The 23,413-nt window shown below is 43.3% G+C and overlaps 1 protein-coding gene across 18 annotated transcripts in view; it reads right to left on the minus strand.

The window, feature by feature from the left end:
• Positions 1–23,413, minus strand: part of ZBTB20 (zinc finger and BTB domain containing 20) — an 853,596-nt gene that overhangs the window by 35,372 nt on the left and 794,811 nt on the right. For 17 of the 18 annotated variants that reach the window (XR_001363890.1, XM_014546966.1, XM_014546952.1 and 14 more), the window contains one exon: positions 10,790–12,394. Coding sequence is in view for 17 of the 18 variants with exons in the window: in XM_014546966.1 (XP_014402452.1) it covers positions 10,790–12,394 (1,605 nt within the window). In the remaining variant the exon portion in view is untranslated. Of the gene's footprint in view, positions 1–10,789; positions 12,395–17,227; positions 17,299–23,413 lie in introns of all 18 variants that reach the window. The other variant, XM_005875314.2, reaches the window with a different exon arrangement.

The raw sequence follows: 23,413 nt of genomic DNA on the forward strand, positions 1-23,413 counted from the left end.
CCACATGTGAAATCACTTTGCAGACCACCAAGAGTGGTGTGGGAATACTTGCACGGTATTCTTATTACAGCACTACCCTCCCTCTCTCCACTGCCCATTAAATGTTTCCATATGCTTTTTGTGAACTCTTGGGTCAATTTTAAAAATAGTTTTCTCCTTTACTCTCAGTCTGTTGGCTGGAACTCTTTCCCCTCAGTTCACTGCTTTGGTTTGCTGTTGACTTAAGAAACCAAACTATTGAGCATGTGAAAAACAGTAAGGTAAGTATGAGTATTGTCAATGAATGGCCACACGAGGTGTTCTGATCTAAGTAAAGTCCATAGACCTGTGACATCTCTTTGGATAAATAGGGACTTGTTTTTCTTGTTAGTACTGTTTGTTCTCAGCTCTGCTCTTGACAGGTGAGATGAACTACATTACGGTGTTTCCATCTCCCACATCATTTCTGATTGTCCACCTCAGAGAATAAAGTCCTTTTTCTCTTCCACAATCGAGCCGAAAGACCCCAAAGCCTTTGAAGTTCTTAAAGGTAATATTTTTTTTCTTTTTTTAAAATATATTTTTTTATTGATTTTTTACAGAGAGGAAGGGAGAGGGCTAGAGAGTTAGAAACACCAATGAGAGCTGAAACTGGTTTGGCTCAGTGGATAGAGCGTCGGCCTGCGGACTGAAAGGTCCCAGGTTCGATTCCGGTCAAGGGCATGTACCTGGGTTGTGGGCACATCTCCAGTGGGAGATGTGCAGGAGGCAGCTGGTCGATGTTTCTCTCTCATCGATGTTTCTAACTTTCTATCCCTCTCCCTTCCTCTCTGTAAAAAATCAATAAAAAAATATATTTTAAAAAAAGAAAAAAAATATTACCTTTAAGAACTTCAAAGGCTCCCTACTGGGGATGTGCCCGCAACCAAGATACATGCCCTTGACCGGAATTGAACCCGGGACCTTTCAGTCTGCAGGCCGACGTTCTATCCACTGAGCCAAACCAGTCAGGGCTAAAGGTAATATTTTAACATCTGGACAATGCATCAAGGTAGGGAATCTATGTCTTAAATTTGAGTTATCTTCAATTAAAATTTGCACCTCTGTGTTTCCATTTCCCCCCATTATGCGTCATAGTAATAATGGTGATGAAAACACTCACCATGTATTGGGTGCTTAATATGTGCCAGACTCAGTGTTGGTGCTTTATGCTCATGATCTGTTTTATGAAAGTTTATCCTACCAGACAGCTTCTTCATTGTGTTTGTAAGCATAAAAGGATATGTTTCAAAGCACACGATCGTAAGAAATGGCTGTTTTGTTCAGGAATTACTCCACAAATTTCTTAATTTCATGGACCTTTGCACTCTTTTTCCTTTACTTATTCACAAACATTTTGGCCTGCTGCCTGCTCTTCTCAACTCTCTTCTGATTGCCTTTCCCATTTTCTTAATGTTGGGACAGAATGATCCATAGGACCACAGGGTTAGAAGAGAAACATTTGTTTCACTTTTAGACTAAAATGAGGGAATTTCAGGAAGCCTCATTCCTAAATGAAGAGTTCTGCCTCAGCATGGTATTTATTTACATAGATACATTTTTTTGAAATGAGAGACTCTAGGGGGGAGAGTCATGCCTGTTATTTTTAGTTGAAATGTTTCTGTCAGCTGTAAACACGTTTGGAACTCCCGCTGGTCTTTGCCTTCCTGGAGCTCTCGGGACACTTTCTAGAGGCCATGACAGGCCAGCCAACTATCTTTAAAACACGTCCACCTGTCACCTTTCATGGGGCACACGCCTTCTTAGGTTCCAGATGGCATTTGGCTGCTAGGAAGTTAAAATTTTGTCTATGTTAAAGAGCTCTCACTCCTTGAAACTTTTACCTTCTAGTGTGTTTTTCCTCCAGGCAAGGTCACTGGTGAAGGCTTTTTACTTTCACACCCTTCTCATCTGCCTTTAAGTTGTTTCTTCACAGTTGTCAGCTTTCCTTTCATAGCACAGATCTGTATGTAGTTTGCATGCACTGAGTGTTGTTTTGGCAGTTAGTTACCTGTGCAACCCTGGGCTTTCCCAGTGTCTTCATCTCTCTGGGTGTGTCCCCCTTCTGAAAGTGAGGAGCAGGACGGAACCTCTGTCACAGTCCTTTGCAGATTTGGTGGCCACCGCGGTCCACCACCCCTGAGGACTCATCAGTGTATGACCTGAGCACAACCTGCTTAAATCCCTCAGTGCATCCGCAGTCCTGCATTTTAAATGGGGCAAAGTGTGCTGTTCCCTTCCCTGCCACAGAAAATGGTATCACAGTTAATGAGGAGACATGTTTGCAAAGTAAGCACTTGGGAGCCCCTTAGAGGAAAGGGACTGTCTTACTAAATGGGGTGTATTTTTAGAGTAGTCGGGTATCCACAAATTTCATTTCTATATGTTTGGATTTGAAACAATATCACTCAGTGGAAGTGGTAATATTTTTCCTTTCCATTATTTTCCTGCATGTTACTTATAGCAATCCCACAGGGGCTTTCAGCATTATATATGGCAGGGATGTGGTCTGCTGGCTGTTGCTTTGGGTGGAGAATTGAAGTTAAGATGAGTGGTGGTGGATGATTTTCCAGGCCAGAAATGGCAAGTCCGATTTGTTAGATTCAAAGCAAAAACAAAACAAAACAAAAAACCTAAAACACCACACCATGAAGTACAAAACAGACACTAGAATTATAATGTGAGGGGGAAGCTCACATAAGCCCCTTAGCTTTAAAATGATCCACTTTGAGGCTAATCAGATGTAGGAGTCAGATATGAATTCAATTTCCTTGGCTGGTGACTCGGGCATGTTACTTAACCTCTCTAAGCCTCAGTTTCCTTATCTGTAATTTGAGAATAATACAGTAAGTACCTGTCTTGTGAAGGTATTTTGAAAATTAAAGAGATAAGGCACTTAGCACAGAGTATGTGACCATTTTCAGAAAAATTCAAATGTTCCCTTTGGCACAAAGGAACTGACGATAAATGAACCCAGTGGAGAAACGGACTGGGTGGTGTGGGGAAGCCAACTCAGGATTTGGAAAACAATGTGTCAGATAGTCAATACTGCACTACGTAATTCAGAGTTAAAGGTATATAGACTATTCTCAGTTACTTATGCTCATGGAGAGAAGTGGTGCCATGAATAAAATGTCAGCAATTAGCACAGACAGAGGATTTCTTATCAAGCAACAACTGAGCTCTGGGGATGGAGAAACCAGACAGCAAGCAGAGGAATCGAGGTTGGGCTGGGGGGGCGGGGTGCAGTGTCCTTTACTAGTCTTTACTATTCCAACGATGGGAGGGTGGTGAATGCATAATTTTTTGATGCATGTTCTCTAAAGATCCACTTTTCAGCTCCTTCTCATGCACCAGCACTGACACTTACTTTACCACCACTGGGGAGGGAGTGAAAGAGAGAGAGAGAGAGAGAGAGAGGAAGAAAGATACCGTTAGGTTAATAGATGCAGAGAGTCTGCCCAAAGTTCAAGTAAAAGTTATCCTAATGGGCTCAGCCACCCCAATTCTGAATAGTGACCTCTATATTGGGGGCTCAACAAGAACCCATTTATTCTGCTAATTCTTTCTCATTCTAACTACGCTTTTCCTGGGCTGCAGAAAGGAAAGTGAACACTTTTCTGAGCACTGTTCCCACCTGTCTCTCTCATTCTCTAGGCTTCCCCATCATCTTCTCTGGCACAGCACCTCCTCAGATAAGCACCGTGAGAGGTCAGAAGACCAAACCTGGGTGCGTGGTGAGAGAGCGGGCATCAGGGAAGGTGGCTACGGGCAAGGAAAGCAGAGGGGTCCCTGAAATTACAGATCCTCTGAATGGGGAAAGTCAAGATTGGAGCAGAAAATGGGAAAGGTTCAGTGACAACATGGAAAGGTGCTCAGAGGGAATCATCCTTCACTGACTGCAGAGTCTGCTCTTTACTGAGAAGTCCAGTTGGTGATGGGCCTGCACACCTGAGGTGTAAACTGCCTGCCAGCCTTTCTCTCTAGTTCCGGGGTGCAACCCAGTGCCAGCTTGGTCTACGAAACTCTGCTGGGGGAGGGGCATTGCCTCTTGGGGACACACTGCATTCACAAAACATCAGTGGCTTTAATAATAACTAAAATATTTTGGTGTTAAGCAGAATTTTGAAGATCTCAGGGAATTTCACCCATATTACTTGACTTTTCTTACAACTTTAGGAGTGGGCTAGATATTAACCTCCCCAGAAGATGGTATCTCCATTAGAGAGGTATAGTAACATCCTGAAGGTCACTCAACAAGTCAGTAATAGCTGAGAGTATGATCCCAGCCAGCCCAGGCAATTTCCTGCTCTCTGGATTCTGCTGCAAAATGTATGATGCTGCTATAATACGTAACATAGATGTTCCTAAATGGTTTGATAACTTACATCATTTATAGTTAAGTGCTTTTACATAAATTATGTTATTTGGGTCTCAGAGCAACTATGTAAAGTAACTACTATTAAGATCTGTATCTTATGTGACAGAAATCTGAGGCTCAGATTGATTATGGAATTTACCTAAAGTCACTCAGTCAAAAAGTGGTAAAACTAGCGCTTTCTTTTTTTAATATATTTTATTGATTTTTTACAGAGAGGAAGGGAGAGGGATAGAGAGTTAGAAACATCGATGAGAGAGAAACATCGATCAGCTGCCTCCTGCACACTCCCCACTGGGGATGTGCCTGCAACCAAGGTACATGCCCTTGACTGGAAGGGAACCTGGGACCCTTGAGTCCGTAGGCTGACGCTTTATCCACTGAGCCAAACCGGTTAGGGCAAAAACTAGCGCTTTCTTACTTCAAACTTTATACTCATTCATTATTCCACAGCTTGATATAATTAAAAACCCAACCTCTGTTTGAGAATTATCATTTTGTTATTTTGATTTCACTATTCTTATTCTATTGATGACATTGTTATGTTACTATCCTTGCTATATCTATTTATATCAAGTTCATGCTGAAATTGCTGAGCTTCTTAAAGTAAAAAGATTATCATCTGTGCAGAGGACACTAATGGGCTAAAAACCACTGAATGGGCTATTGATAAAATAATTCTGAAAAAGATCCAAACATCTACCATTTGTTGGTGAAGAAAACATAAGTGGGAACACAGACACAATATATTCCCTAGCAAATAAAAATGAAAAAGAAGAAAAGAAAAAGAAATTCAAGCCTTGCTGAGAAAATAATGCATTCATGTATACGTTCCTTAAATTAAATTCTTCTGGACATTTCTGAACATTCACTCACTTACTCAATAAATATTTTTTAAGCAACTACATATGCTAACCTATATTCATTATAGATTTTAAAGTGAAAAGTCTTAAGGTTAGGTTTTAAAATAAAGTTCTACCTGGATAGCATTGCCAGATAAAATACATGACACCCAGTAAAAGCTGAATTTCTGATAAACAATGATTTTTTAGTCTGTCACAAATATTGTATGAGACATACTTAGACTAAAAAATACTTACTGTTTATCCAAAATTCAAATTTCACTGGGTATCCTGTATTTTTTGTTGTTGCTGAGTTTGATAACCCTAGACCTGGTGGTAAATAAATATCTTGAATGACATCTTGGTCAGCCTTATTATATGTGCAATTTGTTATATAGAGTAGTAAGAACAAAAAGAACATGATATATGAAACATGTTCACATCCACAAAGAGAAGAATATATAAATGAGCAAAGCATTTTTGCATTATTTCTATGGAGGTATGTAACAGAGTAAGTAAACTACTCTAGAAATAGACCACTTTTCCTTTTGGAAGTGATTTAGACATCATCAGAGAAGAATTTGATTCATTCATTGATCAATATTTGTTGAATGTTTATTGTCTACTAGAGGCCTGATGCACGAAATTCATGCAGGAGTAGGCCCTCCTTCCCCTGGTTGCCAGCACCGGCTTCCCTCTGGCACCCGGGACCCAGGCTTCCCTAGCAACCCTGGCCTCGTCTGGAAGGACGTCCGGTCTAATTAGCATATTACACTTTTTATCTTTTACAGATATATAATTATATATAAAGTTGTTTCTGTTCTCACAGAGTTTACATTCTAATGGGAAGGTGTAAAGACACCCACATAATGGAAAAATAGGTCAGCCTGTTACGTGACAGAAGGAGTACTTGTGCCACGGTACTTGGGCAGTTTGAGAAACTTAGCTCACCTCTTATATGAGAGATACTTGCTTCCATAATGAAGTCAAGCTGCTATCCATAACTCCATGTTACTTTTTCCAAACACATGGATTCTTATGAGTGGTATTTTAGAGAGCAATGCTGTGTAACAAAAGCATCCAGATGCCATCCTCCTGATCACCTATAGACCATCTAGGGAAGTGATTCTGAACTTGTGAAGCAGGGCTCATTAAAACATATTCTGGGCCCCATTCCCAGAAGTTCTGATGCAGATCTGGGTTGGACCAGAGAACTTGCATGCAGCTGGCATGGGCTCACACTTCCAGAACCAAAGTTATGCTTGATTTTTCCCTGTTGCTTGCCTTCCAATCCACACTGACACCTCCATGTCCCCAGTCTTTCCCTCTCATCCCCATTCCTCTGATTTTTGTTTTTTTCTCTTGGGAGGAAGCATAGAGGAGTCCTGCTTTGTTCCACGGGAGGATGTTTTGTGTTATCTTTGTTTTTTTCTCTGATTACCCTAACTCTTGGTGTCCTTCCTCACACATTTTATGAAGATGCCTTAAAGTGAACTGAGAAACTCCTAGAAGAGATGAAGTCCTACTATAGTTTGTTTGGCAGAAGAAAGAGCAATTAGGTGAGAGATTTTCTTTTACTCTTAAAATTATCCTTAAGAACTCAGGGAAAAAATGTTCATTTTATGAAGGCAGTTCAAGGGAAACCTAAGGAGTATCACATTGCCTCAGTATTTGAATTCCATGGAGGAAGGAAACACGTTGAGAGCTTATTATTCAGAGGTTGGATACAGTCAAAGAAACTTAATGTCTCCTGGGAGGAGGGGATAAAGTAATAATGATGATAATCTTTTTTTAACATTAAGTAGTACTTTACCTTTCATGAAAAGCTCTCCCATGCATCATACCTTTACAGCTACTCAAATGGCAGGCAAATTATTATTTCCATTTTAAACTCAAAGAAACTGAGGGTTATGAAATTAAGTGGCTTGCATAAGGCCACAATTAGAGGAACCAAACTCAACCCAAATAATCTAATTCCAGTACAATCATCTTCCACTTATGTCCTCACTCTATGTTTTAGTATTATAATCATTTTGGAATATGCTTTATAACCAGGACTTCCTTGGTTCTCTAAGGTAGAGCTTTACTCCAAAGTAAATACCATAGACTACTTATTTGTCTCAAACACTTCCTTTCAATGAATATGTGGATCATTAACATACAGCTACACAGAATTTTACTTGGAATCCAATTTCAAAATTGATTTTCTGCAGTTGTTAAAAGCAAGTATCACTTACACTAAACCTGGAGCTACTGAAATGCAAAGCCAGTTACCATGCATAGCAGTTGTGATGCCAAGGATCCACATTTCTTTTCGTTGAGCTCTGTTAATAATCTTTATTGGCAGGATTCTTTTCGTTAGACTACAGGTAAGAACACAAAATCCATTCCTACTCTTCCAGGTATCCCCAGTACTTCCTAGAGTTTTTCTAGACCAACATTTGGACTTTTTGCTCTAAATTTTTATCATTTCTACTGGGCTTCTGTGAAGTTGAGAGGCCCCACTTTTGTGATGTTTTCCCAAGAAATTTAAGAGAACTTTGTTTTAAAATGTGGGCCACAGGGAATCCAGGTCCTGCATTACTTCCATAGACCAGACTGTCTTGCCTTTTGAAAATCTCGACCACTTATTCTTAAACTTTGTTAGTTAGGTTATGGTCTCTTCAGTGAGACAAAGTCTGGATAGATAGATGGTCCTTCCAAACTGACATTCCAAATAATTCTGGGATGAAAGAGAAGAGTGTTGTTTCTTTTAAATGAGGTGCTAGAGTGATATATGTACATTATTAATTGTTCTCAGATGTGGCCAAGCTATACACACCAATCCAAACACCTTCATAATTTACTGAGGACTCTCATAATTTACTACATATCCAAAGGCTACACTTTAAGCATTACTTAGATTTATAAAATGCTTTTACTTATAGCTTTTGAACCTATGATGCATAAATGTGCAAACCCATTGCTGGTTTTCTTATGGGCAAATCTAATTATTTGGGTTAACCACGGAATTCTCTGGTGAATCCATTGGATAAATGTGTTTATGCACCAAAAAGACAATTTCTGGTAGTACACTGAAAATTTTATGTTGCAAATTTAAAGCCTTATTTCAATATGTTATCTACTAGAATGTGTGAATTTCATCTCTGCTAGGTCTACTGGAAGAGATGCACAGGAGAATAGAAATGTTTTTTCAAGACCAGAAAAGTCAAGTTTGGCTAAGAAGAAACTTCCACAAATGGTTTCTTTTTGCCCTTAATCCTTAGTTTTATGGTTTATAAGACAGCTATTTAGAGAAGGAAAGAACATAAACTATGTGAGAGTACTCTGTAAACCATAAATTGCCACATAAATAAAAATATTACTATTTGGTTAATTTACCAAATAATGATGATACCCATACCACATGAAAAATTTCCTTGGTTGATCTCAGGTTATTAGCGCATTCACATTTACCCCAAGTAAACATCATGACTCACCGCTACCTGATTTTCTTCCTAAATTCAGCAGAGAATCAGTATGTTCTTTAAGAGGTGTGAAAACTGTCACCTTTAAAAACAACTCATCTGCATAAAGGTACGTACATGACGTCCTGACTTAAGTTGAACTGCAAAGAAGGAAAAGTTCACCTTAATGTTCTAGTGTAGCTGCTCCCTTCCTTGTTGTGCACCTTGTCTCAGTGTCTGTTGCTCTGGCTATTCTTGCTAGCGGATCTGAGAAACAAGGTTGCTTTGAGGAGCTAATTTGATTGCATGTATTGTATGTAATTCAACGTGTAACTTTACCCTGGCAACGTATTTGTCATTTAACAGGGATATTCTGGAAACAGAGGTTTACCAGAAGAGTGACTCTCATAATCAGAATTTCAAAAATAGTGATCATTGTTGGAAAAGGTATTTTTTAGGGATAAGAGACTCTATGAGAAATCTTATCACATATGTGGTCCCTAATATGAAAGATATTCGTGGTTCTTGCTTCTATGTCTGTCCCATTATGGAGTTAGGAAAGAGTACTAGCTGGGAGGCCATATCTTAGCTCTAGAACAGTGGTTCTCAACCTTCCTAATGTCGCGACCCTTTAATACAGTTCCTCATGTTGTGGTGACCCCCAATTTCATTGTTACAAATTGAACATAATTAAAGCATAGTGATTAATCACAAAAACAATATGTAATTATATATGTGTTTTCCGATGGTCTTAGGCGACCCTTGTGAAAGGGTCGTTCGACCCCCAAAGGGGTCACGACCCACAGGTTGAGAACCGCTGCTCTAGAATCAGAATCCAGGGAAGAAATACCATCTTGTCCAACTACTCACCTGATGATTGAACCGCTTCTACAACATCCTTAGAAAATGATCATTCATTCTCTCCTTGAACACCTCTAATTATAGGAACTCACTCCCTCTGGAGGCTGTCTATCCCATCTTAGAGCGGCTCTGACTGTCAACAGTCATTTTATTTTGTGGAAAGAATCTCCTTATTGTTTCCAGTCATTGGTCCAGTTCTACCTTTGGCCCCAAACAAAACAAGCTTACTCTTTCTTCCCTCCCAATCATTTACATAAACTTAATAGTGCTAACAATAGCTATCACTTACAGAGTGCTTATGTGTTAGGAATTATTTTTAATAACTTCATTACAGATTAATTCATTTAATCCTAAAAACAGCACTAAATTAAAGATCTATCACTACTGTTGCCATTATATTGTCAAGGACACCGGAGTATAGAAAGGTTAAGTAATTTTCCCAGGGTGACAAAGTTCAGTAGACACTAAATCTAAATTCAAACCGAAGCAATCTGGCTCCAGAGTTCCAGCTTAACTACTACATTATGCTGTCCCTGAAGCTGGACTGAGGATGGCTTATATGATGCTCTGAGTCTTTTCTGCAGTCTGAGCATCCCAGGCCCTTCAACTGTGATTCATATGCTAAGGCTTTGCGTCCCTAGTCACACTCCTCTGAATTAGTCTATTGTTCTTTTAAAAGGTAGTACCCAGAACAGACTGTGGTCTCTAGATGTTGAAATGGAGAATAAGCAATAGAAAATAGAGTGAGTCTATCACTCCTCTTCATTTCAGGGACCACAAATGCAGCTTAAGCTTGCATCAACCTTGCTGTGGCCTCTTCAAGCTAATGGTTCATATAGAACTTACTGCAGACTAAAACCCTCATTCCTGCTCTACCTAATGACTTTTGTCTGTAAAATGAGGTTATTGCAGTATAGGATCTCCAAGGACTTTTCCAGTTATAAGCATCTTGAGTCAAAGTTCAATGTATTTAAAGGATGTTGTGCCTGTAAATTCTTTATCAGGCTTTTCCCCATTTGGCCTTTCTCTGAAAGGGTTTCTGTGAGTTTGTCTTTTGGTGGCAGGATGCTTTGTTTCTATGATGGGGGCACAGTTGGGACTTCTAAAGGATGGCTTATAGTGGCGTCTCCTTAAAAATCTGAAATGTGACTCCAAACCTTCCCTTCTACCTGCTGTCCTGCCCCTCCCTTCCCACTGTCCCCTCACACCCACCCACTGCCAGATTTCCGGGGGCCTGCACTCACCTGTGTGGACAAACATGTGCTTGACGTAGTTCTGTTTGGCGGTGAAAGTCTTGTTGCAGAGAGTGCACTCGTAAGGCTTTTTTTCGCCCTGCCCACTGGCTGTGCTGTGGCCTGCAGATGGGGCCAGGGGCTGTGGCGCTGGCAGCTGTGCAGTAAAGGTGGACAGGCCGGGCTGGGACACTGTCACAAACTGGGTCTGCTGACCTGTCAAGGGTTGTGGCAGGCTGAAGAGGAAAGGCTTGGGGCCGCTGCCTGCGGGCTGGGTAGTGAAGAGGGCCGGCAGGTAGGTGTTGCCGGCTGTGCCAATGACCTGTGTGTTGCTGGTCAAGGTCAGAGGCATCCTCAAGTTGCTGGTGAGGGTTTCTGTCTGGCGTAAGTAGAGCTGGGTACCTGGCAATGGCTGCCCGATGGACGTGTTGACCGAAGGCTGCTGCAGGACGCTCTTGTCGGAGCTGTTGCTGACAGTGATGACAGTGTTGTCCATCTCCGCCTCATTGCTTCTTTCTGGAGAGGAGGCGCCTGTCTCTAGCTGGTGTGGCTGCGCACTGCCCTCTGCAGCGGCTTCCGAAGCCTGCTCAGGTTGGGCGGGCTCAGCCTGGCCATCCCGGGCCACCCCAGGCCCGAACTGCTGCTCCACGGAGTCGGGCTCGGTGCCTATGGAGGAGCTGACGCCCGAGTCGAAGCTTTCACCCTTGGGCTCACTCTCGGTGCCCTCGGCCTGGTCAGTGTCTTCCGTGCATTCCTCGGACTCATTGCGTTCCAGGATCTGCACCCTTTGCTGCCCATAGTAGTCGTAATCGTCCTCCATCTCTTGCTTGATGTGGATATTGCCGACCAGGGTCTGGATGCGCACGGGCCGGGGCTGCTTGCGGCAGTGCGTGGTCTCGGGGGTGGTGGACAGGTAGCGCTCCATCTGCTGCGAGCGCTCATGGATGCGTGTGATCCAGCTGGGGTCTTCCATGTGGTGGTCGCGGGGCAGGCCGAGCGCGGTCTCGTGGTGGCTGACCACCGCGCCGCTGTAGAAGGAGCGCTCGCCGCTGCCGTTCTGCATGGAGCACGCGTAGAGCGCCGAGTAGATCCTGTCCACGCTGTGCTGAGAGTGGCTCTGCAGGTAGCCAGACTCCGTGTCGCTGCTCTGACCCGATGTGCCTGACTCAGGCGTGCCCCGCGGTGTGTCCTGGCCTGAGTCCTGGATCCCCGGGAACACATCGCCCACATTCTGGGACACGATGCGCGTGCACTCATCGATGACTGTTTTGATCTGCAGGATGCTGGCGGCCGTGAGGATCTGCAGGGCTTCTGACTGCGAGACGCGCAGCACGCCGCTGTACATGAAGTCAATGAGCTTTTGCACCGACTGCACCGACACCACGGACGGGATCTCGATGTCGCTGTAGCCCAGCAGCAGCTTGTCCTGGAAGAAGGGGCTGCCGGCGGCCAGCACGCAGCGGTGTGCGCGCAGCATGCTCCCGTGGATGCGCACCGTCACGTCACAGAAGTGGCCACGGTTGCGCTGCTCGTTGAGGGTCTCGAGCACGGAATTGCTGAAGTTGTGAAGGTTGATGCTGTGAATGCGCTCGGTCATCCCCTTGCAACTGATGTCACCTGCGCGGCAAGACAGACACAAAACAGAGCGTGGGTCAGAGCTAGCTGCTCAGGTGGGAAATGCTCGTGGCTCCTAGAAGCACCCCCTTGGCAGACACAAAAGGGCTCTGTGGGAGATGGACAGGATTTGCACAGAGGTCACGCTTCAGGTATGATGTCCTATGGGAAGAAGTCCTTGAATTGTGTCCCAACAGTGTCCCAGCTATTTTGGGGTATTGAATCAAACTAAGAACTGGAAGACTTATTCTCAAGGAACAGTACTACGTTGGACAAGCCTAAGTCCATGTCCTTTGGGAAAGCTTATATTTTCCCCAACTTATCAAAGTTCCTTATTTTATTCAAAAACTACAATAATAGTCATAGTAAAAAAATAAATGTCCTTGCTGTTAATTTATGTGGCATATTCCCCAAACCCACACCATGTATACAAAGATTCTTGGAAAAGTCAACCCAGACTAAGATGTTCACCCAACAGCTGCTACCACATTTTCCAAGAGAGGGATGAGTTATAGAATGCAACCTGCCAGCTGCAGGGGCATTTGCTTTCTGTATCTACAGAACATTCTACCGATGACATTTTTCTTGTCATCTCTGACAGTCAGAACTTTCTAGGCTGGCTGTATACCATGTGATGGTTTTCTGAATTTTTGGAGGCTTAATGAGGAAGGAATGTTGAAAAGGTCAGAGATGGCAACATTGATCTGGGAGACTGGCATACTGATCATATTTACATTCCAACTGGGCACTGTGAGAGTGAAAGGAACACTGTTAATAAGTTGGGACAGCAGGACTAAACCAGGAGTGGGATGTCTGAACACCCTAGGTAACTGGGTGCTCCATGTACTTGCTAGAGGGAAATACCAAACACTCTTGGTCGGAAGGCAATGGTCAGCTCTGCAGAGGCAGTGGACAGCCTGACTCATCACCATCTTTATGCCCCAGGCTGTGCAGGTGAGGAATAATGTTAGTGACATTTGCGTCACAGATTGAGAAAGAAAACAGGTGGCTATAACGATCAGTCTTAGGGCTTCCTTCTTTTTCTCTCACCTCTCAAATGGCTCTAAAGAATCCCTCTCTCTAAACCACTCTTCAGTCAGATTCCCCATTCTTGCTTCCTGACTGAATAGACAGCTTGAGAGAGGGAGACCATGTAGGTGGGCTTTCAAAACCAGGTGGCGCAAGTACTACTGACTGTAGGCCTGTTACCCAGCTCCCTTTGTCTTGTTGGACAGAACCCCAGAGGTAATGGCCTGCAGACAGCTCCTTGGGGTCTTTCCCCTCTGCCTTAGGAGAGAGAACTTGCACAGGGAAGTCTGAACTCAGCTAGAGGTTCTATGTTGCTTTACTCAATCTCCTCACGTTGTCCTCGCTCAGTCGTGGGACCACATCTTTTTATATAGCCATTCATTTTTTTGGTTCCCATTTTTACATTTAGTCAGCTTCACCCATATCCACTTAATATAATAAATGCCTACAGGCTCTTTGTTCACTCTAAGTGATATGACTTGCACAAGTTTTTAGAGAAGAGAATTGCTTCTGTTTCAACTTCCTAAAGTTCTTTCCTAAAATAGTTCATTAGGATACTGTTATTATTTTTTTTCACTCATGTCAAACAAATTTTCTTTGCCAGATTAAAAAATCATGGTGAATCCTCTATAATTGTGTTAATACAAAATATGGCCCCAGAGGGAGGCCCCAATAACCCAGGAAGGAATATTAAGGAGAAAAATCAGCAGACCAAACTCCATGCTCTTTCTGAGACCCCCCTATGTATTTGTAGCATGATAATAAGAGCAAACTTTTATTTACTTTTTTTTTTTTAACCAGTAGAGCTTACCTTGTGGCAAATCCTATCTACTGGTCTAACTACTATATGTATATTATTTTATTTAATCTTCAGAACAACCCTATGATGTAGGTAATATTATTAGTTCCATTTTTCAGATGATGAAAGCAGGCCAGAGAAATTAAGAAATTTGCTCAACTGGTGCTAAACCATTTGTAGAAGACCTGCTTCTGGGTCAGGGTTTTGTACGTAGCAGAGCAGCTCCCTTGCTGCGATCTACTGAAAGTCAGCCCTTGACACAAGGGTTTGTAAAAATGAACAAAACAGAAAAAATAGAAATTTGCTCAAGGTCAAACAGGCAGTTGGTGGTAGAGCTGGATTTGAGTCCAGGCAGTCTGGTTCTAGAGTTCATACTCTTATCTCCTTAACTATTTTTTCATGCTTTGCCCCTGAATGAAGTCTGGCCCTTTGATATCCACTGCTGCTGTAAAGCTGTGTGAAAAGGTTTGTCTAGCATGCCCTCCAGCTACTTCTATACATGTCCATGAATTAGCATGACATTCATCTTTGTTGAAATCTTGGGACTCCAACAGAGTCTCAGTTATCTAATAAAGAACATATATTTAAGTTTATAAATGGAAAAATGCAAGAGGTGAAACAACTTGTCTTGGCACTAATATGTAGAGTTTTCTAAATACAATGTTAACATCACCAAGGTCTCTTTCATTTAAGTAAAACCATAACCACTAAAACTAGTTGAGTCTCTGATAAAATCACTATCTCTGAGGGAAGTATCGAACAGCTCCCAGTAGAATGCAACAGTCAGCTACATGGAGGCTGTGGGCAGCCTGGCCCATTGCTATATTAAAAACTTGGATTGCCCAAAGATCAAGGGCTGTCGTAGTTCTCAGTACAAAGAAGAAGAAACAGACACTGAAAGGGATGAAGAAGGTTATGTTAGAGATGGAAATGGTTAACAGCAAAAACTATCATTATATCACACACACACACACACAGAGTCTCATGAGGAAAATTCAAATTGCTTGTTTGGCTTTAGTGGTTGAGTCTATCTAAACAATCAGGTAACACTGTAGAGGTGATCACACACACACAATATCTGTTAAATGGTCTGAGTTCTGATTATTGCAATAATGGTGTCACCAACTTCATTAAAAACCACAGAGACAAACTCAAACCTGCACTCATATACAACCTGACAAGCCTCTTTGGGTTTTTACAGAAAACCTTTCTAAACATCTCTCGAGTGCACAGTCCTGCATGGCAGTGAGCAGCCATGAAGGGCTGAGTGGGTTTGCTGAAATGGGAACAGATGCGATGGGGGACTCTGCCTCTCCATTCAAGCGCGTCTCGTTCCTCCAGCACACAATGCTGAAGCAATTCCTTTCCCAGGCTTTCTTTTATTTTTTAACATTAGTACAGTGGGAAAAAGTTTCTGCCACAGCAAAGCAATGTCCAGGCTTTTGTGAAACATGTCCTTTTCATCCAATGGGCAAAATAATGTATAGATTCTAATGGAATAAATCTGAAATACTCTACTGTAGAAGATTTGTCCCCATTGAAAACAAATCTTGATTAGATGATTATTCAGGGACTGTATAGGGAGGAATGGTGTGAAAATGCTGACTCCATTCTTTCCTAGATTGGCACTGAATAGGCATTTGGGCTATTCAAAAAAAAAAAAGAAAGAAAAAAGAAAAAGAAAAAGAAAAAAGGAAAAAAATCTCTCACTCTACAAAACCATACAACTTTACAAAGATGATGCGTAGTTGGGAAGGCCACCCCACCTAAAACCCCCACAGTGGTATGAACACAGAAATGATGGCAGTGAAAAAAAGTGAATAAAAATAGTTCTTGAGTGTTTTAAAATACTAACCTGTCTCCTTTTCACTGGAGTACGCATACAGAGGCAGCCTGTGATGGCATTCACTAGAAACATGTGAGGAATTCTACTCTGAAAGTGATCATGCATTCTAAGTTACTATGTTCCTTGGGTGAGCACAGTATGGACGGGGCTGAAACAGGAGTGAACACAAAAGGGAACGCCTGCTTGTGCTGAAATAGGTGACAGAGGGCCCAGCTCTCTGTTTTGTAGGAACCCAGCTGCTCTGTCCCTTAAGCTGCGGGGGTCCGGGATAGGACTTAGCATGAGAATAAAAAGCAGCCAGTGCACAAGGGAAAATGAACAAGAAAGGAAACAGCAGGCAATACACTCTCTTTTAATTAGGTGTGAAATCCAGTGCTTCCTCCATCCGGATATGTAAAATGAGAATAGTGCCAGAGATGCTGTAGAGGGAGATGGGAATTTGAAGTCTCTGTAACTTGGGAGGAAACACCAGCCCTCAAATTAAAACCAATAGGAATTTCAGTTAACAGCCCTAAGTCCAAAGGGCCAAAAAGCCCTCGAGCTTTCAATCTGGGCCACCAGGTTCACGTGAGGAAAGTGGGTCAGTACATGAAATAGGGCCAGGGTGGCCAGGCCTCCACAACTCAGCCTCTGCCATCACACTCTGTTCCACCTTGTACCTCGATACCTTTATGCTGAAGCTGTTCTTTCCTAGATGAGCTGATAAGTGATGATCTTAAGCCATCACATGTTGGTCACACCAGGAAAGAGCCATTCCTCTCTGGATAACACAGGGATGCACGTGGTGAATCAGGTCCTTTACTCCCTAAAGCAACATCTGTTGCCCTGCCAGGGGCGGGACTTCAGTGTCTACTTCACCTAAATTCTGAGGGAGACTAGCTGAGGCCATGTGCTACAGGAGGATAGCGGTTGCTAGCGCAGTTTCCACCATCTAGAGCAGATGGCCCTCTCCGTCTCAGTGGCTTCTTCACACTCTTTGGAGGGAGGGTGGCTGGCGATACTGGGGAAATCACTTTGTGAATGGAAGGCAACAGGCAGAGCAAGACCTCATTTCCTACCCTGGCTCCATACACCTCGCATACAGCAGGTGCCATTGCCCCTGTGAGTGAACCATGGGAGGGTTATCAGCCTGTGGGAAGGAGCGCAGCCCTGCTTTACTTACCCATTCCTGAGTGGAAAGGGGATGCTTTGGGCCAGCTGCCAGGGGCTGTTCTCCTCTATCTTCCAGATTATCTAGGCCCAGGGTACAAGAACCATTAGAGATCATCATGGTTTTGTGTGCGTTCTTTTAAATAATCGGTAACAGAATTCTTCTCATAAAACATAAATAAATTGTTCAACTTTCAGAAATTTAACTTTCAAACATATTTTCAGAAATATACCACCTATGAAAGTTGAGGATAGCCCATATATAATTTTGTAGGCATGACTTCTTAGGTTAGCTAGATAGAGATATTAACTTGTTTAAAGTGTTTACAACACCATTATATCTATGATCTCAATACTGTATTTAAGTATGTCTTTCATATTACTTAAAATGTCATTCATACATGTAACATTTCTGGAACACATTTTAAGTATTCGTAAGTCCTTAAGATGTATACAAGGCTTTCGGGGGTGCATCTACATTTTTTTCATGAATGGACATGTTCCTACTTTCATAGGAATAAGGTCAGTGGCTTTTATTAGAATCTCAAACAAGTCTGTGTTCTCCCAAGTTAAGACCCATGGATTGAGAGATTCAATTCTCTCTCTTTAAGCAGCTCTTAAAAACTTTCAATAATTAAAGCCTTTGTAACTAATGCAACCTTCACCACTGTATCTGATGCATCAGGTCTGTTGAGCTGATGTTTCCCATTTCCTTCAAGTTGAGCTGATGTTATTTTATATGATAAGCTCAATAACCTTAGCCAAACTGACAGAAGTTATTACCTTTCAGAAGAGAATGATTTAAAAATAAAAATGAGACTGAAAGAGAAGAGAGAAAAAAAGAGAAGGCAAATGTAGATAATACTAACCCTAGCTGAGATAGGGTGGAATATAACAGAGCCACATAGTTTTATGATTGCTGAAGCCAACTATTATTTAGCAAAACTTGGTTTGAATCATGTTTTTATCAGAGTGGATCCCCTTGGACAGTTAACACAAATCCAGAGAAGAACTACGAAACAATGTTTAACTTTTTTTATTGTAAAAATAAGATTTTATGGTATATGTTGAATAAAAAATAAATACAAACTTAATATGTAATTCAAATATAGCCAACAAGATAGAGTTCATCTGCAAGCTCTGTTGTACTTCAGACAGGCCACTTGCTCATACTTTTCTCTCTCCCTTCCTTGCCTTTCTTTCCATCCTTCCTCCCTCCTTCCTCTTTCCCTATTTTCTTCTATTAAACCATTAAGTTTCACTAAGCTTCATATATGGGCAACAAGAGGCCAAAATGGTGAAGCTGGACAACATGCCTCATGTTTTCAGGCTCATCTCCAAAACGGGACTGCTCCTCCTTTCCTGCTTTCATTCTGCCCAAAGGTAAAAGCCTTAAACTTTGTCTGGAGGATGGGGCTAGACTGACATTACCAGTGGGATCCAAAGGAAGAAGTAATTCTAGGGAAGTCTTTTTCACTGGGCTCTGAAGGCTCAGTGCCCTTCAGGTAGCCCAGGTCTTTGGTTTGCCTTATTTCAAATGAGGTCTGCTGTTATTTCTCGGAGGGGACTAAGAAATGCCTGACCATATGTCTAACATTGCAAATACAACTGACGGGTGAAGTTGTTTTTGGGGTCACTTGAATTTTCAGCCATTAATAACGGAAACATTCACTGATGGACTCACAGTGGAAGAAATTCATCCTTAAGCACCTTTGGTATTTGAAATGTACATTAATCAATCAACTTCTCTCAGACCTCAGTGCCCAGGTGAAGCTCATTCTACTTTTATCTTTCTGGACCCTGTGAATATCATAACAAACTTAGAATAAAAATTTAGGACAATTTCATTGGACTTCATGATATGCTTTTCTATGTAAAATTTACCCCTTATTCTTACCCTGGTGACTCCCTGAGACCTGGTCCCACCCAACTCTGTAGCGATTCCCCTCAGTGAGACAGAGGGCTGCTGGAAACCAAGCTGTACTCTTAAAGGGCCCACACAGAGACAATCGCTCACAGACACTCACCCTAAGCTCCAGCGAAGGGACAGCAGCTCAAAAGGCATCAGAGTTGTGCAGGTAGAAAATGAATTGTGTGGCTTCAGGATGAGGGATGCCATTGTCCCTGTGTTGATCCCTCCCCTCATACAGCACAGGGGCAGATGAGGGCCAAATCTGAATCAGCATTAACCTGGTGAAAACTGCTCACGCCACTCTGGTGATTCCCTGAGGCCAAGTTCCACCCAATTCACATATTGCCCTGGCTCTTTTAGGGGTTGTGCCTCACAGGCAGCTACAAGCTTTCTTAAAAACTCCCCAAGGTCTGCAGGCTCAGGCACGTGGTGGCTGCCCTCAGTGTGCACTGTGCCTTTTGCCAAGTGGCCCAAGGCCTGGCTTTGAGTTGCAGCATGACCTCTCCCATGCACCTCCAGGTCCAACACATGCAGCTGTCAACTATGGATCACTCAGTAACTTCTACTAGGTGGCCTTGGGTCAGGCACGGGCAGTGGCTGACCTTAGTCTGCACTGGAACACTTCCCAAGAGGCCACAAAACCAACAACCCGGTGGCCAGCCTCAGACCACAAAAAAGCACCACCCAAATAGCTCCACAAATGATATACCCAAAGAGTGATCTCAGAAGGCACCAAATCCCTGCTGTTAATCTTGCTCCATGGGGTCAGCTCATGCTATGGTGTGGCTAGTCCTCACAGACAGTCAATCTGAGGGTCAATCCCATTCACTGGTGCTTAAGCAGCAATGAAAGCGAAATTACAACAGAAGGGCACACAAAATCTACACAAGGGATACTCTTAGAGTACCAAGTTCCTGTGACCAAGGAGACTATGCCACTGGGCCCCATAGGACACCTACTACATAAAGCCACCTGGCCAAGACTTGAAGATGTAGCAGGTCCAACTAATAAATAGAAACAAACATGCAAAGGCAGCCAAAATGAGGAGACAAAGAAATGTGTCCCAAATGAAAACTCCCCAAAAAGAACTACACCAAATGGAAGCAAGCAAATTACCAGATAGAAAAACATTGGTTATAGGATGCTCAATGAACTTAGGAGAAGAATAGATCAATAAATAGATAGGAGACATAAAAAGAGACATAGAAACCATTAAAAAGTCAGAAATTAAGAATACAATAACTGAAATAAAGATCATACTAAAAGGAATCAAGAGCAGATTAGATGAAACAGAGGACTGAATCAGCAATTTGGGAGGCAAGGTAGCAGAAAACATGCAATCAAAACAGCAAAAACCAAACAAACATGAAGATATTTTAAGGGACCTCTGGGACAATATCAAGCATAACGACATTCACATATAGGAGTAACAGAAAGAGATGAAGAGAGAGCAAGGAATTGAAAACCTACTTAATGAAAATATGACTGAAAAGTTACTTAATCTTGGGTAAAGGAAATACACACAAAAGTCCAGGAAGTGCCAAACAAGATGATCCCAAAGAGGCCCACACAAAGAAACATCATAATTAAAACACCAAGGTTAAAGACAGAGAATACTAAAAATGGCAAGAGAAAAGCAGTTAGTTACCTACAAGGGAGTTTCCATAAGACTTTCAGCTGATTTCTCATCAGAAACTTTGCATGCCAGAGAGATTTGCACAAACTATTCAAAGTGATAAAAAGCAAGGACCGACAACCAAGATTACTTTACTCAGCAAGGCTATCATTTAAAATCAAAGGAAAGATAAAGCGCTTCCCAGACAAGAAGAAGCTGAAGAAATTCATTACCATCAAACCAGTATTACAAGAAATGTTAAAGGAACTATTTTAAGAAGAAGAAGAAAAGAAATGAAAAAACAAACAAACCCATAAATATGGGTAACAGTTGAAAATAACAACATACCTATCAATAATCACTTGAAATGTAAATGGATTAAGTGCGCCAATCAAAAGATATAGGGTGGCTGAGTGAATAAGAAAGCAAGACCTATACATATGCTGTCTACAAGAGACCCATTTCAGATGGAAAGACACACCAAGACTGAAAATGAAAGGATAAAAAAATATTTCATGCAAGTGGAAGCAAAAAGCAAAAGAGCTGGGGTAGAAATAATTACATCAGAGAAAATAACTTTAAAACAAAGGCTATAATAAGAGACAAAGAAAAACACTACATGATGATAAAAGGATTAATCCAACAAGAGGCTATAACTCTTCTAAACATTTACCCACCCAGTGTAGGAATGAACACACACACACACATTCACACACACACACACTAGGGGCCCGGTGCACAAACTCGTGCGCCTTGAAAGGAATTGTGGGCTGCGAGGCTGCAGTAGGCACAGGGGCAGGTCTTGGCCCATCCTCTGCACCCCCGCCCGACCCCTCCCACTGCGGCTCCCAGTCCCCTGTCTGAGGTCCCCTGTCTGCCGGCAGCCCCGCTCCCATTGCTGCCACTTGCACACCCTGATGGCGCGGAATGATTGGGGCAGGCGCCAGCAGCGAGTGCAAGTGGCAGTTTGCCCCGATTGCCCCTCAGGAGCAGCAGGAGGTGGAGAAGCCCTCAGGGACGATCATGGCTGGCAGCTGCCGCTCACACCCGCTGATGGTGCTGAGTGATCGGGACTGGAACCAGGTACCAGCAGCAGGTGTGAGCAGTGGCTCTGGCGCCAGCTGCAGGTGCGAGCGGGGCTGGCGCTGGCAGCAGTTGCAAGCACCGGGCAGGACCGCGACGTGCAGGAGCAAAAAATTTTCAGTAACCACCAGAGGCTTGCCCCAATGACAGCGACCAGCGCACCATCTTGGTTTGGCACGCCCGCTCACCTGCTCCACCATCCCGCCACAGCCAGTGCCCACCATGTTCCGCACATGCCCCCTGGTGGTCAGCGCACATCATAGTGACCAGTTGTTTGGTTGTTCTGCCGTTCAGTCTATTTGCATATTAGCCTTTTATTATATACTAGAGGCCCAGTGCACAAAATTTGTGCATGGGGGTGTGTGTCCCTCAGCCCAGCCTGCACCCTCTCCAATCTGGGACCCCTCGAGGGATGTCCGACTGCCCATTTAGGCCCAACAGAATTGGGCCTAAATGGGCAGTCGGACATCCCTCTTACAATCCAGGACTACTGGCTCCCAACCGCTCACCTGTCTGGCTGCCTGATTGTCCCTAATCACTTCTGCCTGCCAGCCTGATCTATGCCTAACTGCTCCCCTGCTGTCCCGATTGCCCATAACTGCCCTCCCCTGCAGGCCTGGTCACCCCTAACTGCCCTCCCCTGCAGGCCTGATCGCCCCCAACTGCCCTCCCCTGCTGGCAATCTTGTGGCGGCCATCTGGTGTCCACATGGGGCGGCCATCTTGTGTGTTGGAGTGATGGTCAATTTGCATATTACCCCTTTATTATATAGGTTAATAGAGGCCCAGTGCGTGATTGAAATCACGCAAGGAGGCACCCCGCAGGAAGCCAGGACCCGCGCCTTACCCACGTAGCACTGGTTGCAGCATTGTGTTGCTCCCAACCGCTCACCTGTCTGGCTGCCTGATTGCCCCTAACCACTTGGCCTACCAGCCTGCATGGCTGCTTGGAGCATGCCCCTGGCTGCCACGCTGTGTCAGCTGGGGTGGGGGCAGGTGCTCCTGTGTGTTGTGTCTCCGCTCCGGCCTGCCCCCTCCCTGCAGCCGCTAGGGTGGGTATGGCACGCAGTCCCCTCCTGCCCATCTGCACATGCTGCTCCTCCTGCGCAGTCGTGATGCTTGGCTAATTAGCATACTCCCTGTTTATATAGATAGATAATATTGATGGACATAAAGGGAGAGAGTGATAGTAATTCTATCTAATAATAGAGAAACATGTTAATTAACCGTAACTTCGCTACCCTTCCCATTGGCTAATCAGCGAGATATGCAAATTAACTGCCAACCAAGATGGTGGCTGGCAGCCAGGCAGCTGAAGCGAACAGGAGGCTTGCTTTCTCCAGTGATGGAGGAAGCCAAGGTTCCCCGCCTGCCGCTGCTGGCCTCTGAGCTGCAACTCTAAGAAACAATGTTGCAATTATAGAAGCTAAACCATCCCCAGAAACATGCTTTCAGAACCCAAAACCCAGATCAGCAGCCGAGGTCTCAGAGCTGGAGCCGAGCCTCAGAGCTAAAGCCGGCCCTCAGTTCCAGTGACAGCCATCATAGGTAAATAAATCCCAGAATAAAAAAAAAAAAAAAAGAAGAGTT

This window comes from Myotis brandtii, unplaced genomic scaffold (assembly GCF_000412655.1).
Source record: "Myotis brandtii unplaced genomic scaffold, ASM41265v1 scaffold46, whole genome shotgun sequence".
In the NCBI taxonomy this organism is placed as follows: domain Eukaryota; kingdom Metazoa; phylum Chordata; class Mammalia; order Chiroptera; family Vespertilionidae; genus Myotis; species Myotis brandtii.